Below are 23,504 nucleotides of genomic sequence, written 5' to 3' on the forward strand. Positions count from 1 at the left end.
AATAAGTTAATTATAATAATTAGTTTTTCTCTCGCAAAGGAAGATGTAAATTTGTTGTATCCTATGCGTCAAGCGAAGAAATTTCTATTTTACAATCAGGTTTGGATACATTGCTCAATTGGTGCACCACCAACTATGCCACTTAATCTTAAAAAATCCAAATTTATGTAGATTACTTCAGCCAGCTTCCTACACTCTTAACAATTAAAATCTTGTACAGGTATGTATACAGTTTTATAGACCTTGGGGTTGATATTGACAGTAAACTTAACTTCAACCTTCATATTACTACAACTGTTAATAAGGCTACAGGTACTCTGGCGTTTGTAAGGCGATGGTATAAAGAATTCTGCGACCCGTATGTTACTAAAGCTTTTTTACAACATTTGTCGGGCCGATATTAGAATATTGTCACGGATATTAGCATCACTAAGCTATACCATCACTAAGGCGATGCTAAGGCCATGCTAAGCGGTATTTACGTCAATAATCAAATCATGTATACACATATATAAGGCAGCCGAGAGATGTCACACACAGATGCATTTACTTATACGCTTATGTGTGTGCGAGAGGCTGTAAACTACAAACTCACATACATCTGAGAGACGCTGAAAAGTAGACAATTGTAAACAAGTAGAAACTATATGAGAACTATAAACACACGAAATAGTTGGTAAGTTCTGGAAATAGAAGAGCCTAGATGTGCAGCGTAAACTATAAAAGCGGCGCAAGCGAGTAAGAAGGAATTCAGTTTGATTTGAGTTGTCAAGCAGTTTCGACTAAGACGCTATCTAGCGAGCAAGAGCAGTATTATTTTGAATAGTAGAGTTTCATTTGAACTATCAATCAATTTGGTTATTAAGCAAGCTATTCGTTGCACAGTTTGAGTGTTATTGTGAAGTACTTTAATAAAGGCCATTTTGCATTATTACAAATTGGAGTTATTTATTCAACAGTTTAGTGATTCGAACTTAGCAGAGGATTGCAAATAAGAGGATTTGCATGTAAATTCGTTACAATTGGTGTCAGAAGAGGAATTGTTGAATAAATTCCAGAGAACAACAAGGGCATGGCAAAGTTCAGTGAATTGAAGATCCAGCAACTAAAGAAGGAGTTGGAGAGCCGTGGATTGAATACAAGCGGCGTTAAACTCGAACTTCAGGCATTGCTGCGAGAGGCAATGGAAGCAGAAGGAATTGATGTGGAAGAGTATGTCTTTCATCTTGATGGCGAGGAGACAGAGAAAAACGAAACATCGCAGACGGTTACCAGCACAGACTTGAACATGATTTTAGCTGCAATATCGGCTCAAACATCGACAGTGTCATCTCAACTGGCAGAACAGCAGACATATATGGAATCGCAGGAGAACCGTATAACATCCAAGATGGAGGAACAGAAGACACGTATTGCAGAAATGTCGTCAGAAATAACATCGAAGATTGAGGCACAAGAAACGTGTATGTCAGAAATGTCGACATAGATTACATCAAAGATGGAGACACAACTGAAAGAACAAGAGGCACGCATAACAGTACAACTCGAAGCGCAAGAGGCGCGTATATGATCAAAACTCGAAGCGCGTATGGACGAGAAAATAACGCAGTTTGAGGAAAAAATCGAAGCCGAGGTGGATGCTTTGAGAGGTCGTATACAAGAGTTGCAATTAAATCGCCCAGCTGTTTCAGCAAGCAATCAAAAGGTAAAAACACCATCCTTTGACGGTTCTGTTCCTTTCCAGGTCTTTAAGCTACAGTTTGAGAAGACCGCAGCAGTGAACAACTGAAATGCGGAAGATAAAGTTGTTGCACTATTCATGGCGTTGAAAGGGCCTGCAGCTGAGATTTTACAAACCATTCCAGAGGGTGAACGGAACTGTTATGAAGCATTGATGGGCGCTCTAGAGAGACGATACGGAACTGAGCATAGCAGACAGATATACCAAATAGAGTTGCTGAACCGCTTCCAGAGGCCTGGTGAAACATTGCAAGAGTTTGCGTCGGATATTGAAAGGCTAGCACATTTAGCGAATGCGGACGCACCCGTGGAATACACTGAACGGGTAAAGATTCAGAGCTTTATAAATGGCATACGGGACGTCGGAACAAAGCGAGCTACATACGCAAACCCAAAGCCAACATTCGCAGAAACGGTGTCACAAGCTCTGATTCAGGAAACAGCGTCGCTTCTGTGTAAGCCAGTTTTCAAAGCACGCCGTGTGGAAGAAGAAAGGCCAGAGTGGGTAGACGCAATATTGGAGGCGCTGAAAGGATCGCAAAAGCGGAGTGAAAAAGTTACCAAATGCTTCAAATGCGGGAAGTCCGGTCACATTGCACGTCATTGCGATCTTGGTCCTAATAGTTCCAACAATGGTGGTGGCCGTAAACGCAAAGCTGGAGGAAATGAGCAAGAGCGTGTCGGATGTAAAGAACGAAAACTTGGCCGGCTATTGAATGTCCTGTGATATCTGTGTCACAAATTGGAAGGAAATCAAGCAGTCTTACCGTCAGAGGTAATGTGGATGGCAAGGAGCGTGTACTGACTGTAGATACGGGCGCATCTCGTTCCTTGATCCGATCTGACTTGGTCAACAGGAGAGTAAAACCGTTACCTGGAGCGAGGTTGCGTACGGTCACTGGCGAGTATAACCAAGTCCGGGGAGAAGTGATCTGTGAAGTTTTAATTGGGAAGGTCATGGTTTTACACAAATTCGTTGTGGCGGAGATTGTTGATGAAGTTATATTGGGAGTGGATTTCTTGGTTGACCATGACATCAAGATCGATATGCAGAGAAGGGTGATGCGCTATGAGAACCAAGATGTGCCACTTAACTTCAAATTGGAAAAAGGGTTCAGCAGTAAGCGAGTGCTGGTGGAGGAGATTCGACAGAGACCACGGAAGTCAAGGAAAGTAGATCGATCAAAGATTGATGGATCGAATGGGCCAAATAAAACGAAATCAAAAGTACCTGCGAGAAAAACACTGGCGTTGACAAACCCTAATGGACGCACTAAAACGACTGAAAGAATTTTCCAGAAAGAATGCAAGGGTGGTTTCACGCCAGCGCGTACTACTGTTGTGAAACGTCAAGACGATACTGATGATGCAAAGTCAATCCGTCAAGATCAAGCTCTGCGAAGTAGTTCTTCATTGGCCAAGCAACAGAGTGCGAGGGAACGATCCAGGATAATGAGTAGTAAGATGAAATACAGGTACGACAACAAGAATAATTCGGAAGGTTTCTTGGAGGGAGATTTGGGACTGTTGTACAACCCTCACCGGCGGAAAGGTGTTCCTTCCAAATTTTGGTGCAGTTGGGAAGGCCCGTACAAAGTTGCAAAAAGGATCAGTGATGCCATCTACCCCATACAAACAATTGGGAAACCACGAAATAGAAGGGTGGTTCATTTGGAGAGGCTAGTAGCGGTTAGATCGAGAGATTCGTCTGATCGTTACGATCAGACTTAGGTGGAGGGCAGTGTCACGGATATTAGCATCACTAAGCTATACCATCACTAAGGCGATGCTAAGGCCATGCTAAGCGGTATTTACGTCAATAATCAAATCATGTATACACATATATAAGGCAGCCGAGAGATGTCACACACAGATGCATTTACTTATACGCCTATGTGTGTGCGAGAGACTGTAAACTACAAACTCACATACATCTGAGAGACGCTGAAAAGTAGACAATTGTAAAAAAGTAGAAACTATATGAGAACTATAAACACACGAAATAGTTAGTAAGTTCTAGAAATAGAAGAGCCTAGATGTGCAGCGTAAGCTATAAAAGCGGCGCAAGCGAGTAAGAAGGAATTCAGTTTGATTTGAGTTGTCAAGCAGTTTCGACTAAGACGCTATCTAGCGAGCAAGAGCAGTATTATTTTGAATAGTAGAGTTTCATTTGAGCTATCAATCAGTTTGGTTATTAAGCAAGCTATTCGTTGCACAGTTTGAGTGTTATTGTGAAGTACTTTAATAAAGGCCATTTTGCATTATTACAAATTGGAGTTATTTATTCAACAGTTTAGTGATTCGAACTTAGCAGAGGATTGCAAATAAGAGGATTTGCGAGTAAATTCGTTACAATACGGTGCAATAATTTGGAACCCGAGCTACCAGGTTCATATTGGTCGGCTAGAATCAGTCCAAAAACAATTCTTACCTTTCCCCTTAAGGGATTTCCTTGCTAGTTGTAGGGAAATGACTGGAATTGTATTTATGATTAAATTACTAAATGGTTCGGTCTCTAACTCATTCCTGTTAAGCGAAGTAAACAACTTTAATGTCCATTGCCGGCCTTCAAGACATCTTAAACCTCTCTACCTAAAATATTGTATATCAAATTTTTAACTAAATGAGCCCTTCCACTGTTTGTGTCAGAATAACATCTCCCACTCTAGCACATTTGATGTTTCGGACTCGCTTTTTTGTATTAAAAAATCGGTTCCTTCTCTTAATAGTAACTAACTGTATTCATTACCATATTGAATTCATTTTGTACTAATTCTATCCAGTATATGTCTGTATATTTATTACTAATACGGCATTTATTTTACTTAGCTGATGATGGTTCTTTTTTAGCTGAGCAGTTTTAGATTTCGACGGTTAACAAACCATTGCCTTACAACGAACGCATGAACAGGATTAGCCTGGTTTCATTTGACGACATGAGGGCAGTGCGGTGTCACAACGTCTATAAAAGAAAAAATATATAAAAAAAACCCTTTCAGCATGAACACTTTTTTTTCAAAAGAAAAATTTTCTAAATGCTCCATTTACTTGATGGGATCATTTAAAAAGAAGTAATAAAAAACTTGAATTCTTTAAGTCCTTTAATTGGTGGTGCTAAAACGTACAATAAAATCATAATTTTCTACTTTGGTTTATATTATAAAAACAACTTCTTAGTACTGAGAATAAGTACGTATATTTTTCTGAAAAAATGATGGGGAAACGGTTAAGCAGAATTAATGTGTACGGTGGGTGCCTTCAGTATGCAAAAAAATTGTAAAAGTAGTACTGCGGAAGTGCTTAGACTTCAATTGTTCAATTTAAGAGTGAAATTTATGAAACAAACTTATAAAACCCTACCCCACTCTTGGCAGTGGACATGTTTGTGTTCTTTTCTGGAATAAATATTGCATGATTTTTGCAGCTCTCCCGAAAGTTTGCGTCCTCATTTAATAAAATATTGTCCGAAAAAGCATCATTTTGTACAAATTTTGTGATCGTTACATTATTAAATAGTAACAATAAGAAAGAAAGGAAATTCCCATTAGATAGGATTACAGAAACTTTGCCATACATGCGCTAATTTCCTACTGGTGCGCTTGGTGTGTAAAATTATTTGAATACATTTTTTATTTTTATTTGACAATTGCCTAAACATGAATGCTAACGATGTAAATTCAGAGAGTTCACCTTTAATACAAATTCTAGCGTTTTCGGGACTCCAAATTTCTTAAGAAACATAAAGTGCCGTCAGAAAACCGCTTTTTAAAGCTTACCTAATTCAATATTAATTTAACATGCGCGCATACATATACATACGAATATATACAAACCTATAGTAGTAGTACTTATTTGAATGTAGGAATACTTTTTGAAGTTTTTGAATGTTGCTTAGTATTAAAAGCAGAACATACACATAAGTAGGATGTTATGAAATTTCTTTGACTTATCAGATCACAATTGATTAAAGGTTCTCAAGAAATTATGGTCTTATTATACAATGTATATTATTTTTTTCAAAATTTGTGATTGTTAGTTTGAATTGAAAATGTTATGCAACGAAGTTTGAAACCTTTTTATTTCTGAATTAATTTTAACCCTTATGATTTGATGTATAAAAGGTTATCCTAAATAATATTGTACACTTTCTTAGGTTAGGTTTTTGAAATCTAAAGAATATCTAATCCCGGTATTAATTACAATACAAGATCCCGAAATTCCCGGGGTTCCGAAATTATAAAATATTGACATTCCTAATATAAGGTGAAGTTTTAGAATTTGTTGGCATATTCATTAACCCATTTATCGGCATATGTTGCTATTATTCGGAAACTAAAAAAATTCTAAAACTTAGTTTTCGAGACCTCAGAAACTTGTACGGTGAGTACGTATATATATGGGGTATTCCATCCCATTTCGACCAATTTTGAACCCGACCCCTTTAGAATTGGCTGAAAGTTTTTCTTCTTTTTCTAGCTTACGAAAGACGTTTTTCAGAAGTTTTTAAAATTTTTTCATCCAACTCAAAAAAAGTTATGAATTAAAAAAAAAAAACACCGTTTTTGTTTTCAAAATGCTATGACTTTTTCAAAAATTGACCGTTTGGGATCTTTTTTTTTTTTAAATTTGTTTTTAAATTTACTTTTCGGAAAAAATTCAAAAAAAATGTTTAAGTTTTTTTTTGTAAGTTTTCAGTTTTTCGAGATTTTTCGAATTTCGCCCTTTTTTTCTCATAAAAAACTTCAATCAATTCTGCAATTCTCTAATCCCGGAATGGGCCGAGAATTTTTTTTTTTTTTATTTAATTGAAAAAAAACTTAAAATTTTTTTTTGTATTTTTTCCTAAAAGTACATTTAAAAACATATTTAAAAAAAAAATTGTCTCAAACGGTCAATTTTTGAAAAAGTTATAGCATTTTGAAAAAACACAATTTTTTCAAAATATTTAAAACTTATTTTGAGTTGGAAAACGGTGTTTTTTTCAAAATGCTATAACTTTTTCAAAAATTGACCGTTTGGGATCATTTTTTTTTAAATATGTTTTAAATGTACTTTTCGGAAAAAATAAAAAGTTTTTTTCAATTAAATAAAAAAAAAAATTCTCGGCCCACTCCGGGAATAGTGGTGATGATTTTTATGAGAAAAAAAAGTGCGAAATTCGAAAAATCTCGAAAAACTAAAAAATTACCAAAAAAAAAACTTTAAAAATGTTTTTGAATTTTTTCCGAAAAGTAAATTTAAAAACAAAATTTAAAAAAAAGATCCCAAACGGTCAATTTTTGAAAAATTTATAGCATTTTGAAAACAAAAACGGTGTTTTTTTTAAATTCATAACTTTTTTTGAGTTGGATGAAAAAATTTGAAAAACTTCTGAAAAACGTCTTTCGTAAGCTAGAAAAAGAAGAAAAACTTTCAGCCAATTCTAAAGGGATCGGGTTCAAAATTGGTCGAAATGGGATGGAATACCCCATATATATAAATAGTTTACACCCACTTAAAGAGATTGCTAGACATCACGCCGATTTTCACAGATCTTTATATAAATGTGCCATATGTTGTTGTATGGTGCGCAAGTGATGTGAAATTTTGGATATATCCATTTTACTTTATTCTACCCAAGATAATAAGGTTATTGGTTTCATCTGTGACTCTGCATTATAATGACATAAATTAGTCGAGATAAAATGTATCAAGCTGATCACGGGGAAAAAAGAAATTGATTGAAACCGATGATGCAAACTTTACAGTTGGGTAGAAAACTTACTATAGAAATCTTTTTCTTTTCCAATTTTTACCACGAGAAGGTAAGTAATAATTTTTCTAAATTAAAAAATGCTTCTGCTTACTGAAAGAGTCTATAGCATTTGTGAAAGCAACATTTTATTCAACCGTTATTTTGAAAAATTAAGGTTCAAATAAAAAATTTATGATTTTTATGTATAGAGCGGTGTGTCTGGGGTTCAGAGCTGTAAAATCTTACGTTTGCGATTTGTGTTATTTGGGTGGTTTTGCACTTTGTCTATGACAATCTCCAAAAAAAAATTTTGATAAGCATTTATTTTCCATTTAGCTTTATTTTTTTAAAGCTGTGAGAGCGAACTTCAAGGGCTCCTTCGAAAAAAGCGAGCAAAATTTGTTAAAAAACCTAACAAAATGAATCACCAAATATGCTCCGAGGGTTAATTCAATATGCCCAAGTAAAAAAATCACTATATCAGCAACTCCAAAAAAATTTAATATGAAAGACAGGAATCTTCATTATGAATGCAATCACCTGAGTGTACTCATTTATTTCTGCAATCTGATTTAGCATTCTTTTCAGTTGCATGTGGTGCTGAATGAAATCCTTATATCTCTGCATGATTGTAGAATTAAAAAAATGAAAGCATAATTCTCGTATGAAGAAAAAATTGTGAAATACTGATTGTAGAAAAGCTCTAATTTCAAAAAGCAAATGATTCCATTCTTCATCAGCTCTGTTAGATACTAATGTATTTTCGCTTTTTGAATTTTGAAAATTATTAACAGAAGCGATTGCATTTTTATTGATAACCTCCCATACATTATCAGCTAATTTCATTAATTCGTTTATATCACTAAAATTTTAACTAGCACAAATTACATTCAAATTCTTTGGCAGTTTTCTCATCCAAAGTTTCTTAAGAACTTCTTGGCTGAAGTTAGTACCAGAGAGTAATACTAAAGACCGATAATATTCAGATGTTTTACGATCTCCCATCTCAGAATCAGATAAAACCTTGTCAAGTTTGGCATTCTTACTCAAAGAATGTCATTCAATTAAAACTTTCTTTAATGCAGAGAATTTATAATTTTCAGGAGGGTTCTGAATGACGTCTAAAATTGTCATAATGACATCTTGTGGAAGTGCAGTAATTACGTACTCATATTTGGTTATTCCCTGACTAATATTTTTCCTATTAAATTGCATTTCAGAGGGATGAACCGCGCTTCAGGACAATTAGTCCAAAACTGAGGCAACTTCACCGAAGTGGCAAAAACTTCTTTGTTATTTTGATTCTCATACGGATTTACAAGATCATTTTGAAGATTAGGATCTTGTAAGTCAATAAGTGAGTAATTTCTATTATGTGTTGGTGTAGATGAATGTCTGTCGTGTGGTGGTGTATGATACATATTTAATGAAAGTTAAAAAGAAAATATATATCTGAAGATGGAGTTAATAATTTTAAAATATTCTCAGAAAATTAAATTAATATTCTGCTTTAGGTCGGGTCGATTTGTGGGGAGGCAAAAAAATCGCCCATTGCTCTGTGAAAATCATATTCTAGGGATCAAAATAAGAAACTTTGCCGAAGGAACCATACCTCTAAAACGAATTCTGATTACAAAGTTAAATTAAATTAATACAATTAATCTATTACTAATACCCTACAATCCCCGACCGTATATTCCATACAATTTAAGAAAAACGATTTTTGAAATGTTACATGGAATATCACATCCAGGCACAAAAGCTACTCGTAGACTAATAATTAAAAAATATTATTGGCCAAATATGAACAAACAAATTAATCTATGGTTTCTAGAATGTATCAGTTGCCAAAAGTCAAAGGTTTATCGTCATACAAAAACACCTATTTTCATAATTCCAATACCAAAAAGTAGATCTGAGTATATCCATTTGGATATTGTAGGCCCTTTACCAATATCAAAGGGACATCGATATATTTTTACTTCAATTGATAGATTTACTCGTTGGCCAGAGGCATATCCATTAAAAGATATTTCTGCTGCAACTATTGCGAAGACAATTTTTTAATTAATATATTATTCAATGAATATATTATTCATAGTTCATTCATTTGCTGTTCATATATACCGCCTCGTTCGGATTTGCTTATTTATTCTTACCATAACTTAGCTATTCGTAATGTATACTCTCAGTTACGAGATGAAGGTCGTATAGTAGTTCTTGGTGCTTTTAATTTGCCCTCGGTGAACTGGATAAACATATGTAACTTAAACTTTTTGACCACCAGTATTCAACATGAATCTTTCAACTCTCAATTGGATACATCTCTAGTTCACATCAACGATGTGTTAAATTGTAAGAATAAGATTCTTGATTTGGTATTTGTTGATGACTCTGTGGGTACCACTCTTATACTATGTTCAAACAGAAATATAAATTTAAGCAATTTCGATTTAAATTGAGTGGTGTTCATACAACTCAATTTAGCTTACACAATAGTAATTTGATAGCTGGTTGGCTCATCTCTACAGCAACAACATACCTTTGTTCAGACTGTCAAAATGTGCATGCTGGTATTAGGCGAATGGAATGGAATGAAAACATAAAATTTTAAAATTTTTGTGTGTTGTAAGAAAATGTGTTCAATGTTTGGGTTTCATTTTGAATTTGCCATCTTCTTTTGACAATCCCTACTCCAGTGAAATGAAAAAAAATAAAAAATCAGCTGATGAGATGAGCCAACCATATGTTGAGCCACGCGTAAAACTGACGTTTAAATCTACGCAATAAACACACTTTACAAGGTTGCATTTGCGGTTTGAAACAATTTATTACGCAATTTTTTTAAAATTGGCAATTTATTATTACAATTTATTGTATGATAAATCCCGTAATAAATTGCCCAAATGGTATAAATTGCCAATTTGGTGTGTGTTTGTACATAGTATTAATCGTATTTCTCCAGGATCCCCTACACCCTACGATTGAAATTGCTCTTGATATTGTTCTACCTCCTACTGTGGCTGATGTATCTAAATTAAAATCTCGTTCAGGATATTTCTTTAAAACAAAATTCTTTAAACTAAATGAATTGGTCAATATCCTTATAAGGTAGAAAGTTTTAATTGCATACTAAATCCAGTCATTGATAACAATACTGTTCGTCAGACTCTTTTGGATTTGAAACCAATTTTTTCTCCGGAGCCTGATGGTGTTCCTAGTTGTGTGTTTAAATACTGTGCCGTGAATTTATCTCAGCCGATTACTAAATTATTTACGTTATCCATGGAATCTGGGTCTTTCCCATTAATTTGGAAGAAGTCATTTATCATCCCTTTGCACAAAAAAGGTAATAGATCTAATATTGAGAACTATAGGGGCATAGCCAAGCTTTCAGATATCCCTAAAACTTTAGAACGAATTATTACTCGTCAACTTCAGACATGTGTAGCTCTTTACTGTCGTCTACCCAGCATGGTTTTGTACCTCGAAGATCAACCACTACCAACTTTCTAGAGTTTACCTCTTTATTAATGGACGGATTTTTAAACAAAAGGCAAATTGACGTGATTTACACCGATTTGTATAAAGCCTTTGACTCTGTCAATCATGAACTTCTCATTTTTAAACATGATTTTTTTGGGTCTCCGAAGCATTTACTCCTCTGGCTTGAAAGTTATCTTGCCAACAGGGCTCAACAAGTTTTGTTTAACAATTGTTTTCTAAGAAGTTTAATGTAACGTGTGGGCTTCCTCAAGGTAGTCATTTGGGTTCATTACTTTTTACCCTGTTCATAAATAATTTACCAAATGTTATCTCACATTCCCGTACTTTTATGTATGCGGATGATGTTAAACTTTGCTATGCATACCTGCTCTCTGAGTTATTTATCCTCTTTCCATCTCTTACAGGCCGACTTGGACTCTTGTCAGTGCTTTTATACAGCGAATTTACTAGATTTAAACTGTTCTAAATGCAAGCTGACGACATTTCATCGTGTGAAGCCAATTTTGACATCTTATATATACGTTAAATAGCACGCTCTTGCAGCGTATATCTGTTGTAAGTGATTTGGGAGTTCTCTTTGATCCGAAACTGTTTCAATATGCATGTTTAATCAATTGTGAAAAAACAGGGGGTAATGTTCCTTCACAACCAGTCACCTAAACTTCGCTGTCCCTAGCAGAACATTTAGACACTATGTGCCCTTCTACCTATCAACTTGCCGACAAAATTTTGCTAAAAATAATCCCTTGCGGAATTGGTGCTCGCACTATAATGATTTGTATAATTGTATCAGCATGGAATACTCTTTTACTGCTTTGCATAATTCAAACTTTCATATCTGACCTTTAAAATTAAAAAAAATTTAATTCTCTTTTTGTTTATAGTTGAATTTATTTTTTAAAGTTCTTATGAATTTAATCTTAACGTTAGCTTTTAAGTTTACAAATATTTCGTATTGAATTATATTATTTTTAGTAGTAGTCGACCGCGTTGTGTCTGTTGTTAAATAAAAATAAAACAAAAAAATTCTCGTTTTGGCGTTCCTTTATATATAACAACAGATCAGAGCACTCAGTTAACGTCAAATTTGTTCTCGGACCTGACTAAATTACTTGGGAGTCTAATGGTCTGGGGAGCTAATGGAATGGTAGAACGTTTTTATATAAAATTAAAACCATCAATTATGGCTAGAAATGGACTCAGAGATTGGCCCCAAGGGCTGCCGATAATACTTCTAGGTTCGCGATCAACTCTCAAAGCAGGTGTTTCGGCTACACTTGTAGAAATGGTTTATGGTCAAAATTTACGGTTGCCTGGTGAGCTTGTTGTCTCGGTTAATGAACACTTAAGTTCATCAGATGTCTTAAATAGTTTGCGTGAACACTTAAAAATTTTAGATCGAATCTAGTCCATCATAAAAATTCTTCCAATGCTTTTATTCCAAATGGACTTAAAAGATTGTAAGTTTGTTTTTGTACGTGTTGTAAACAAACATGCCTTACAACATCCATATGAGAGTCTTTATAAAGTTAATGAAAAAGACATCAAAAATTTCAAGGTCTAATAAATGATGAAATAAAAAAATATTGTGTTTGATCGTTTAAAATCAGCATTTATTTGCTGTTGCACAAGTTCCTAACACTAAAACCAAAAAGAAAGTTACTTTTAATTTGATTAACAACAATTTCCGGAAGGGGGAGTATTCTAGGGTACTTTTATTGTATTAGTTTTAATGCTTTAACTTTGATGCAACTTAACTTCTGTTTTAATTCGAATTGTTTTAATATTTATCAAGTTATTTAAATATTTATTTTCAATTTTTATATTTCAAAAATTTTCATTAAATATAAAGACATTGATTGTTATGAAACTAATACTATGTTCAAACAGAAAAATAAATTTAGGAAATTTCGATTTGAATTGAGTGCTGTTCATACAACTCGATTTAGCTTGCACAATAGTAATTTGATAGCTGGTTGGCTCATCTCTACAGCAAGAACATACCTTTGTTCAGACTGTCAAAATAAACACGCACATTATTAGGCGAATGAAATGGAATGAAAACATAAAATTTTGAAATTTTTGTGTGTTGTAAGAAAATGTGTTTAATGTTTTAGTTTCATTTTGAGTTTGCCATCTTCTTTTCACAACCCCTACTTCAGTGAACTGAAAGACATAAAATCAGCTGATGAGATGAGCCAACCATATAGTTTAGCCATGCGTAACTGACGTTTAAATGTACTCAATAAACACACTTTACAATGTTGCATTTGCAGTTTGAAACAATTTATTAAGCAATTTTTTTTAAATTGGCAATTTATTATTACAATTTATTATATGACAAATTGCGTAATAAATTGCCCATATAGTATAAATTGCCAATTTGGTGTGTGTTTGAACCTAGTATAATTCAACAATTTTATTAATTCTTTATTGGACAATCATCACAAGCTGTAATTCGAATCTTTAATGGGAAAACGCAATCAATTTGGCTATTCACGCTGGAGTGCTTATTAGGTTATCTGTTAATGTGGCTATATTTTTCACTAGATTAAAAAACGCGATAGATACAAGTAATTTTTAACAATATAAACTGATAATTAAGTTGACGTGAATAGGCCAAACGTTTTATTTGCCAGCTAAATAACTAACTTACGCAAGAAAGATTTGAAGGAATTTAAGTGCGGTATTTTTTATTTAGTTATATCTAAGAGCGTAATCACTTAAAATGTTCATTAAGTTTAAGATTTCATGAAAAAATGCCATCACCGCCACTAGGGTTAAAGAAAGCTAAAATAGCAACTTCGTATTTTACTAATAATTTTTAAATGCAGTTATACACAAGCTACTAATCTATAAATGTTTTTTACAGGATCAAAAGGAGAATGTAATACAGAACTATTGCGAAGCTGATGAAAGAAAAGTTGCCAGTAGTTTTGAGCAATACCCTGATAATTTTGCGCAAATAAGACCAGTTGATAATAGTGTTAAGCAAAAAGCATCCAATGCTAAGCACAGCCTTTCACAACGCACAGCCTACGAAAAAATGTACAATGCAGAAAAACTTGTGCAATTTACTGATCATAGGAAGACAACTGTTTTTCAATTTGATTCTCTTCCCCAAAAAAGTAAAGTTTACGGTATTGCTATAGGTAAGTTTGAAGTTCGAGGAAATTACTATGATTAGTATATATTGCTGCTTAGGTGGCTATGCGTAAAGTTTTAATTAAGAGTGAAATATGATAAAAATAGATAAGAGAAATAGTATATTGTAACTTAACTTTTGGATTGGTTCATCAAAGGGTTGTTTTGGTTCTTCGAACTGGTGTTTCGGCTCGGTTCAATGATTCGGAAATAAAAAAGATAAATAATTTGTTAACACTTCCTTTACATAAATGGTTTAAAATCAGAGTTGTGCAATTTTGCACTATCACTAAAACATAGTGATAGTTACATTTTTTTTTTTTCACTATAACTAAAATGTGTATTAACACTAGAAAATGTGCACTACCACTTTCAATTTCAACATCATTACCAAGTAGCTAACATTGGGACTCTAATAGGGAATATTTTATATTAACATATCACTTGCATATTTATAACAGATCTACATATACATAAATAATGTACATAGATTTGTTTTTCTCAAACTTTTATGAATTTACTGTAGGGTTGTAATAATATACATACATAAATATAAGAAGGTATTTATTTAATAGAAAAAAAATTATAAACTGAAAATCACCTTAATCACGCCAACTGATCGAATCCCTCTAAGCTTGCTCCGTATACGTCCCAATCAGATTGGGGGAGATTAAGAGATGGCGAGAGTTGCACATGACCGCCCTAGCGGGAAAGGCCTCTAGGTATTGAAACCTTAGACTAACAAAGATACTGTTATCATTAAAATGTAAAGGACTGCAGGCCTAGACCTCAGCTGTTAGGGGTGATTGACTTATTATTGATGATTTTTGATAGCCTTGTAAGTATTTGTTATTGTAAAACTGTATGTGAGCTACAAGGCCGTAGTAGTTAAATAAAACACAATATTTAGAATTGTATTTTAGTTTTTATTCGTCGATATTTCTATGTTAGTCTGAAATCATCTTCAGGACTGTCAAACACAAATGGAAAAGGAACATTAGAATAATATTCTATTTTGCATATCATATATATTATATTTCTAATTGCTGTTTTTATGTAAGGGTCCCTTTTTCGCTCTTATTTGGAATCCAAATCTATAAGTAAAGTTTTGGTTGTAAAGAAGGAGATTCGGGCTATTAGTGAGCTTTTACCAATTTTGGTCGTAATGCTTTTGTTTAGCCATATTTTATCAAAATAATTTGTTAAAAATAAACGATTGTGAGCACACAAAGAAATCTGTTTGTACTATGGCACTATTGTGAATATTTGCACTGCATTACCGACAGCTGTTACCATACGCCAAATGGCAGCGCAAGCAGTAAGTTTTAATTGATTGATAGAACAGCTGATTTCTGTTGATATTTGATGAGAGACGTTTATATTGGTTGCGCAAGATGCGCATGGGTACGGCTCGTAGGTATATAAAAACACAAGAAAGAAACTTACACATATGACTATGTTTGATCGACTGATCAGATGTTCAATAACTGAAGTATAATAGAGCATAAGCACGAAAGTAAACAATTCAAAATACCGTAAGTATAAACAAATTTTTGCAATAACAATAATACATAGAACAAGGAACAATAAGACAGAAAAAAGTGCATGAATCATAACTATGGTGTTGTCATTGGGTAGGTTGTTAGCGGGATGTTTGCTGGACGCTGTTTGACTTTGCTGAGCACCATGAAGCTCGCACTGCATGTTGTTGTTGCTTAAGCAATAGATATCGGTATGCATATGCACATCGGTCGGTGTCACTTTTAAAATTCATTCTCCTATCATTAGGTGTGCTCATAATATGAAGCATTTCGAGGGTAAAGCGTTTATTATAATGTCTCTCTATATCCAAAATAGAAACATTTTTGAAGTCAGGATAGTGACCAGTATCCTTACAATGCTCTGTCGAGGCCGTCTTATTGTCCGATGCATTGTTTCTAAGCTTTATATTGGACTTATGAACAGAAATCCTTGTCTTTAGCTTTAGTTTGGTTGTCCCTACATATATATATGTATCGCAATTATGATAAAGATAAAATAGCACTAGCGTTCACATATAACGGTACGTTACGACAGGTATACAGCAATACTGAGGACAGAATCCCGAAGAATGAGAAATCCAACATTGTTTATCAAATTCCATGTAACAACGACGGGTTCCACTTATGCGATAACCTTATATGTGGGAACAACCAAATTAAAGCTAAAGACAAGGATTTCCGGCCATAAGTCCAATATAAAGCTTAGAACCAATGCTTCGGACGATAAGACGGCCTTGACAGCGCATTGTAAGGATACTAGTCACTATCCTGACTTAAAAAATGTTTCTATTTTGGATATAGAGAAACATTATAATGCTCCATATTATGAGCACACCTAATGATAGGAGAATGATTTTTAAAAGTGACACCGACCGATGTGCATATGCATACCGATATCTATTGCTTAAGCAACAACAACATGCAGTGCGAGCTTCATGGTGCACAGCAAAGTCAAAAAGCGTCCAGCAAACATCCCGCTAACAACCTACCCAATGACAACACCATAGTTATTATTCATGCAATTTTTTCTGTCTTATTGTTCCTTGTTCTATGTATTACTGTTATTGCAAAAATTTGTTTATACTTACGGTATTTTGAGCTGTTTACTTTCGTGCTTATACTCTATTATACTTCAGTTTTTGAACATCTGATCAGTCGATCAAACATAGTTATATGTGTAAGTTTCTTTCTTGTGTTTTATATACCTACGAGCAGGACCCGTGCGCATCTTGCGCAACCAATATAAACGTCTCTTATCAAATATCAACAGAAATCAGCTGTTCTATCAATCAATTAAAACTTACAGCTTGCGCTGCTATCTGGCGTATGGTAGCAACTGTCGGTAATGCAGTGCAAATATTCACAATAGTGCCATAGTACAAATAGATTTCTTTGTGTGCTCACAATCGTTTATTTTTAACAAATTATTTTAATAAAATATGGCTAAACAAAAGCATTATGACCAAAATTGGCAAAAGCTCACTAATAGCCCGAATATCCATCTTTACAACCAAAACTTTGTTTATAGATTTGGATTACAAATAAGAGCGAAAAAAGGACCCGTACATAAAAACAGCAATTAGAAATAATATATATGATATGCAAAATAGAATATTATTCTAATGTTCCTTTTTCTATTTGTGTTTGACAGTCCTGAAGATGATTTCAGACTAAAATCGAAATATAGACGAATTAAAAAACTAAAATACAATTTTAATTATTGTGTTTTATTTAACTGCGGCCATTTAGCTGATTGAGTTATCACTGGAAAGCTTTCAGTATTTGCTAAGAGGAGGAAGTTATTTCATAACATATATACACATGCTGGTCCTGGTTTTTGACCAGCCAGTTCTACCTAACCTTACCTCCCGAAATCAAACTACAATTTTCCAATGGTCTGCTTGAAAGTGCTGAGTCATACACAGTAGACATAATTCGAGACAAAGTTAAGAAATTTGCGATGGAGCTTAAAGGCCAGCCTAAATGTGATGCAAATGATTCGCAACCCTCAAGTTCTAGTACACGTTTTACCGAATACATTCAGGTATTTTATTAAATGAGAAAATAACTTACTCGAGTTTTCTGCTCTTATATTACAGTCAATGAAATCGCACTCAAAACAAAGCTATAGCAACGGAGATACTTGTCTGACGATGATAAAAGCTTCAATGCTTGGCAGTGTTTTCCTACTGTAAACAATTTGTTTTATAAATACATACAACACACCTTTTCCTTCGTCCGCACCTGTGAAAATATTTTTTTGTTACACTGCAATAACATTATACTGGAATAGATCAGCAAGGCAAAATATTGCCAGTACTTGATCTTAGGTTTTTCCGGTCAATTTTTTAAGATATATAATATTATGCAAGGCTACTTGACCTATTGCGTTGTCAGTGCAAATAAAACAAGTTTATTCACTGTTACAGCCCAACGTTTGGCTAGTCATCCTAGCATTTTCAAAAAACAAAAAATTTTTTTACATTATTAAAATATACTAAATAAAAGTTAATAACTATAGAGTTAAAAAGTCAACAAATGTTTTAAGCACACAGAAAGTACATACATACACAAATATGTATTTGAGTAAAAACAAAAACATCACTTAGTTTAATTATATGTATTTTAAAACTTTAAAAACTAAGTGTCATCGGTACCACACATGTTGGGTATCATTGTCATACTAAATTTGTTATAAACACAAGAGGTAAGTTGCGGCGATGTCTGCGGTATCTTCTTTTTTGTTTATTGTGTTTTCTCTCTGCTGCATTATTCTCAAGCTTTCTAACGTGTATCTGGCTCTCCCACGTTTGTTTTGTTTAAAATTTTTGTATTCGCCAGATCAGCTTTATGTCCACTCGATGTGATATGCTGTGAAAAGGCAGTATTGTTTCTGTGGTTCTTTATGTCCGCTTCGTGTTCTGTTAGTCGAACGCCCAATGCTCGTTTCGTAGTTCCTATGTACAATTTGTTGCACTCCTCATTCCCTTTTCCTTTACATGTGATCTCGTACACCACGTTGTTTTGTTGTAGGGGTTCGATAGGGCTCTTTGTTTGTGTAAATATATTACACTGCTTTACAAAATTAAACTTTTTGCATTAGCCTGGATCACCACTATTTTTTTATTTGCTATATTCTCCTAATTATAAAAATGGTCGAAATTTAAAATTCTATGGATACGTTTTTTTTTTTTTTTTTTCTAAAATTTGCCTTTTTTGAAAAGGGAGATCCATTGATTTTATCATATCTCTGGAACGGGTTGTCCGATTTTGTTGGAGAAATCAGCATATAATAGCAAATGAAATTACCTTAAAATTGTTTAAATACCTTTTTTTTAAATACTTATTGGTTTCAGAGTTATTTGCATCGCATTATAAAAAAATCGATTTTTTGTATTAAAAATTTCCATTTTTTCTTCTTCTTTAATTCGTAAAAAATCGAAGGAGACAAAAACTTACAACTTTTATTAGATGATCGTAAAACTGTGAATATTCCAAATAAGGCAAGCTTTATTTCATGAAAATCCATGAAACGGTAATATTATTAAAAATTAAGTGAATGAAGGGAAAATACGTTTTTTTAATATTTTTGTTTATTTAGCTACTTATTTATTTATTTTTTTATGTCGGTCACGATAGGTAGTTATCCTAACCTGTTTTTCTAATAAATTTCTTTCTTTCAGATGGGATGCAAGTAGCTCTGACTTATATTTTGGAAGCTCTAGGTCTCTTATAAGATCGTTTAACAAGGATTTGGGCAAAATCCATCTGATACGCTGGAGATTTTTGAAGACGAAGAAATAGGCGATGGAGGAACTCCAGTATATGTATTATGTTGATTTTCAGGACATGGAACTCCATCTGAATCTAGCAGGGGAAGAATAAAACCACCAGCTGAAATCATGGGATAAGACCAAATCATATGTTTTCCAAATCCTTGTTTTTACTTAAACAAAAGTAACAGTTAGCATCATGATCACTTGTTTCTCTCCACATCATAGGTTTTTCAATTTGCATGTTTTCTCTGTGAAAAATGAGTATCATAAATATTTTTAATTAATAAATGTAATTGTTACTTACTGAGGGTAGGATTTCCATTTCTTTAAAATATATAGTATATATATATATATATATTTATAATAATATTTATTATTTATTTATAATAATATCTATTTTTTCTCTTAAGAAATTTATTTAGCCAGAACATATGTAAAAAAATTAATTTAAGTGAGTTATTGAAAAGAAACTAAAAAAATTATTGTTTGAAGTCTTTTTTACTTCAAGTCTGGGCAGTTTCGTACGGCTCTCTAATGTCGTCGCCATAACAGCCTCTACATTTTCCGGTATAACCCGTTTGGAAACGCTAGCTAGCAATTGAACATGTCGTTCCGTTCCTTGTATGTGTGATGGAATTTCTGGATCATTAAACGGTGGATCATCTTGATTTAAATATTCTTTCAATGTATCGTACGGAATGCTTCGCGTCAATGGTGGTTCAAATACGATATTTATATCATTCAAATTGATCATTTCCGTATAACTTGTGCAATTAAAGTTTATATCTGGTTTTTTTATAAACTCTTAAGTTCCATTGGCTCGTCAACATCGGTTCGATAGCGTAGAATTTTCTTGATGGCACAGTCGCGCTTTTCTTTGCTATCATCAAACAACATTGATAACAAGATATTTTCCGAATGCCCATAATATGAATTATCTTTAATTACTTGATTGACAATTTTGCGTAAACGAGGTTCTAGAAATCGTGACCAACCAATGAACTTGAAAAATAATGCACTGCCGTAAACGACAGAGCTGTAATACTTGATATTGAAGTACATTGGCACATAACATTTAATTATAAATTCAACCAGAATTCTTAAATTTGAATCTGGATTCTCCGTTGTCACATATAATCGCAATAATCTAGCGGTCTTGGTGAGCCACCGAGAATGTACAATTTTCCCTGGTTTGATGTTAGCCAGATCCACCGGAACCACGCCGCTAGAAATTTCATGGGCCATGTCGTATAAGTACTTCGAATCGGTGGAAAATTCATTTTTTTCTGGAGCAGGGGGCATATTTTGCAACTCAAATTCCTGGAAGCCGTCCACCACCTGAAAATATATAATAATAAAATAATTAAAAATGGTTGACAATTATAATAAATGAGTGATAGCAATAACTTACCTGAAGAGTTTCACAAGTTTCGATTTGACGGCTCAGTTTTCCGGTTGCCGATCTTGGTCCAGTGCTGGTTGATTTATCCAAAGCTTCAAACAAATGCCGAAACGGAAGTTCGTTGAAGTGTAGAAGGCAAACGAACCAATGCAATGGTCTTTTTAACAGCAATTCGAATCGGCGTATAATTCCACCGTGTGGGCCAGTGTTTGTTGGCTCACCATCAGTGCATATTCCAATTAATGCATCCAGTGATATATTTTTATCGTTGAAAAAACCATTTAATTTGGTTGTTTTGTATTCAGCGGTTTCATGTTCCAGTCTTACGTAACCAATCAATTCAGAATTGGGTTCTCTCAAAATAACAAGAGCAGGTTCTTTTACCATCCTAGTATGATACTTCTCATCAATTTTATCTATCGTTTCTTCTCTTGATTTGCTCTTGATACTTGTCAAGCAATTTATTCAATTTATTAAATACACTTTTTTTCAGCATTATTTCCATACCAAGTTTTTCCCAAATTCCAATCAACTTATCTTGTACTTGAATAGTGAATGATTTATGGGAAAACTTTTTTGTTCTGTTTTAGCACGTTCGCTTAAGTAAAAATAATATCTCAAGATATCCAGATGGGTTGGTAAATTAAGATCAGTTAAATCAGTAGACACACCAAAAACAGTAACATCATGCTTGGGTATATGACTCATTGGGTTTTCGATAGTTGTTGATGTAGTGCTTCATCTTGCGGTCGAGAGGATGGTGGATTCATTGTAAACTTTTTGATTTGGAATGGTCACTTCACTTATTATTTTTTTTGAAATATTTTTTTATATGAAATTAGCACTTCACACTTTGAGTTCTTCACAACGACTAAATGCATTCACAAAAACTGTTGCGTTATATATGGTCTACGAGACGAGGTAATAAGAATGAAATGGTAATTTCAATTCTACCTGCTGTGTCTTGTGGTGGCTTAAAAAAACAACACAAGCAATTTTACGATCTGCAATTGTGTCACAGTGATACCTTCATTTTTTAAAACGGTTGAATAAAAAACCCACACAACTATGTTTACGACATGCAAATGCATCACAGTGATGCCTTGGTTTTAAAAGGGTTGTAAAAACGCTAATTTCTAATATTTTTTTTAAATTTCTTTTCTATTACTAAGTTAAATTCATTTTTTCATTTACATATGTTCTGACTAAATAAATTTCTAAAGAGAAAAATTAACTCCAAAAAGAAAAAACAGGAATTTCGCTGATTTTTTCATGTAAAGTGGAAAACCGGCGATTTTTTGAAATGTTTGTATGATGAACCCCCAGGGAGGTTCCAGGGGGTGTGCCACTGGCATCGGTGGGTCGGGCCTCCAAAGTTAGTGGGGGTCGGCCATACATTTGGATTCGATTGGAGCACTCTAAATGGGTCAAAGTGGGATTTTTCAAAATTTGCCCTACCCAAAAGTTCGACCCAAATTGGGGGACATCAGAATTCGTTGTAGAGGTATGGTTCCTTCGGCAAAATTTCTTATTTTGATCCCTAGAATATGATTTTCACAGAGCAATGGGCGCTTTTTTGCCTCCCCACAAATCGACCTGGCCTAATGACCATACTTCTTTCTTACGAAAACCCGCGTTGGCAACTTAAATTTTCCATACAGTATGAGGCATTTTTTCTTATGATCTGCGTTTTGCCTTAAGAAAAATTAATGGGGAAAAATTGCTTGAGTGTCATTATAGAGTTTTCTCATTTCTGGCGATGTCCGTAGTAAGCTTTAAAAAGACAAAGTCGCGCAAAATGTCATACCTAAATAATTTGTTTGTCAAAAACAATAATAGGCTTCATATGCAAAATTTTCGCTAAATTGGGTATTTTCACTTTATTGTCAATAAAACCAACATTTATTCATGTATTTTCACGAAATAAGGTTTCACTTATTTATAATGTTTACAGTTTTAAGACCGTGAAATAAAAATGGTAAGTTTTTAAAGCCTTCGATTTTTTTTTATGAATTTTTGAAAAATAAAAAAATGTTCGATTTTGCAAAAAAAAATTTCTTATCCAGACTTGAAGAAAATTTTGCGGTGAATCCACTGGTGTTTAGATAAGTGATTTCCAAGATATGATAAAATAAATGGAAAGACCTCCGTGAAAATTCGTGATTTTAGAAAAGAAAAAAAAAATCGTATCCATAGAATTTTAAATTTTGGGTGTTTTTGTACTTGGCCCCCCAATACATCGAAATTAAATAGTTAGACGTCAAAGTAATTTCTCTTGTTGACTAGTGTTATTTATGGTGGAGTTTGATTTGTATGCGAGAGCTATGCTATTCTTCTCGTTAATAACATTTTTCCAAAAGCTTTCGGTGAGTTTAGGTATATATGTAACGCTGTAAAGTTGCTTTGTTTTGTTTTCTGTTTCTTGTGTTGTTATTAGGTTTCGTTTTTTGTCTATTTCCAGGCTTCGCTGTTTTATTGAAGTTAATATCATGTTGTATGGATAATTATTGCTTTTCAAGACTTCTATTATTTTTAGGACATTGTCATCTTGGAATCGCTAATGGCTTATGGACAACACTTTATTTATGAAATTTTGGGCTGTGTTAATCTTATACTTTAGAGGTTGAGAGGAGTGAAAATGTATCATGCGTCCAGAAGAT

At 33.7% G+C, this 23,504-nt stretch overlaps 1 protein-coding gene across 7 annotated transcripts in view; it reads left to right on the top strand.

The window, feature by feature from the left end:
* Window positions 1-23,504, top strand: part of dtn (transmembrane protein 132C dtn) — a 597,671-nt gene that overhangs the window by 469,728 nt on the left and 104,439 nt on the right. For 4 of the 7 annotated variants that reach the window (XM_067782100.1, XM_067782098.1, XM_067782099.1 and 1 more), the window contains exon 15: window positions 13,854-14,133. In XM_067782100.1, coding sequence (XP_067638201.1) covers window positions 13,854-14,133 — 280 coding nt within the window. Of the gene's footprint in view, window positions 1-13,853; window positions 14,134-19,349; window positions 19,804-23,504 lie in introns of those variants that run through there. The other 3 variants (XM_067782101.1, XM_067782106.1, XM_067782105.1) reach the window with 3 other exon arrangements.

This window comes from Eurosta solidaginis, chromosome 4, assembly GCF_040869045.1.
Source record: "Eurosta solidaginis isolate ZX-2024a chromosome 4, ASM4086904v1, whole genome shotgun sequence".
Classification (NCBI taxonomy): domain Eukaryota; kingdom Metazoa; phylum Arthropoda; class Insecta; order Diptera; family Tephritidae; genus Eurosta; species Eurosta solidaginis.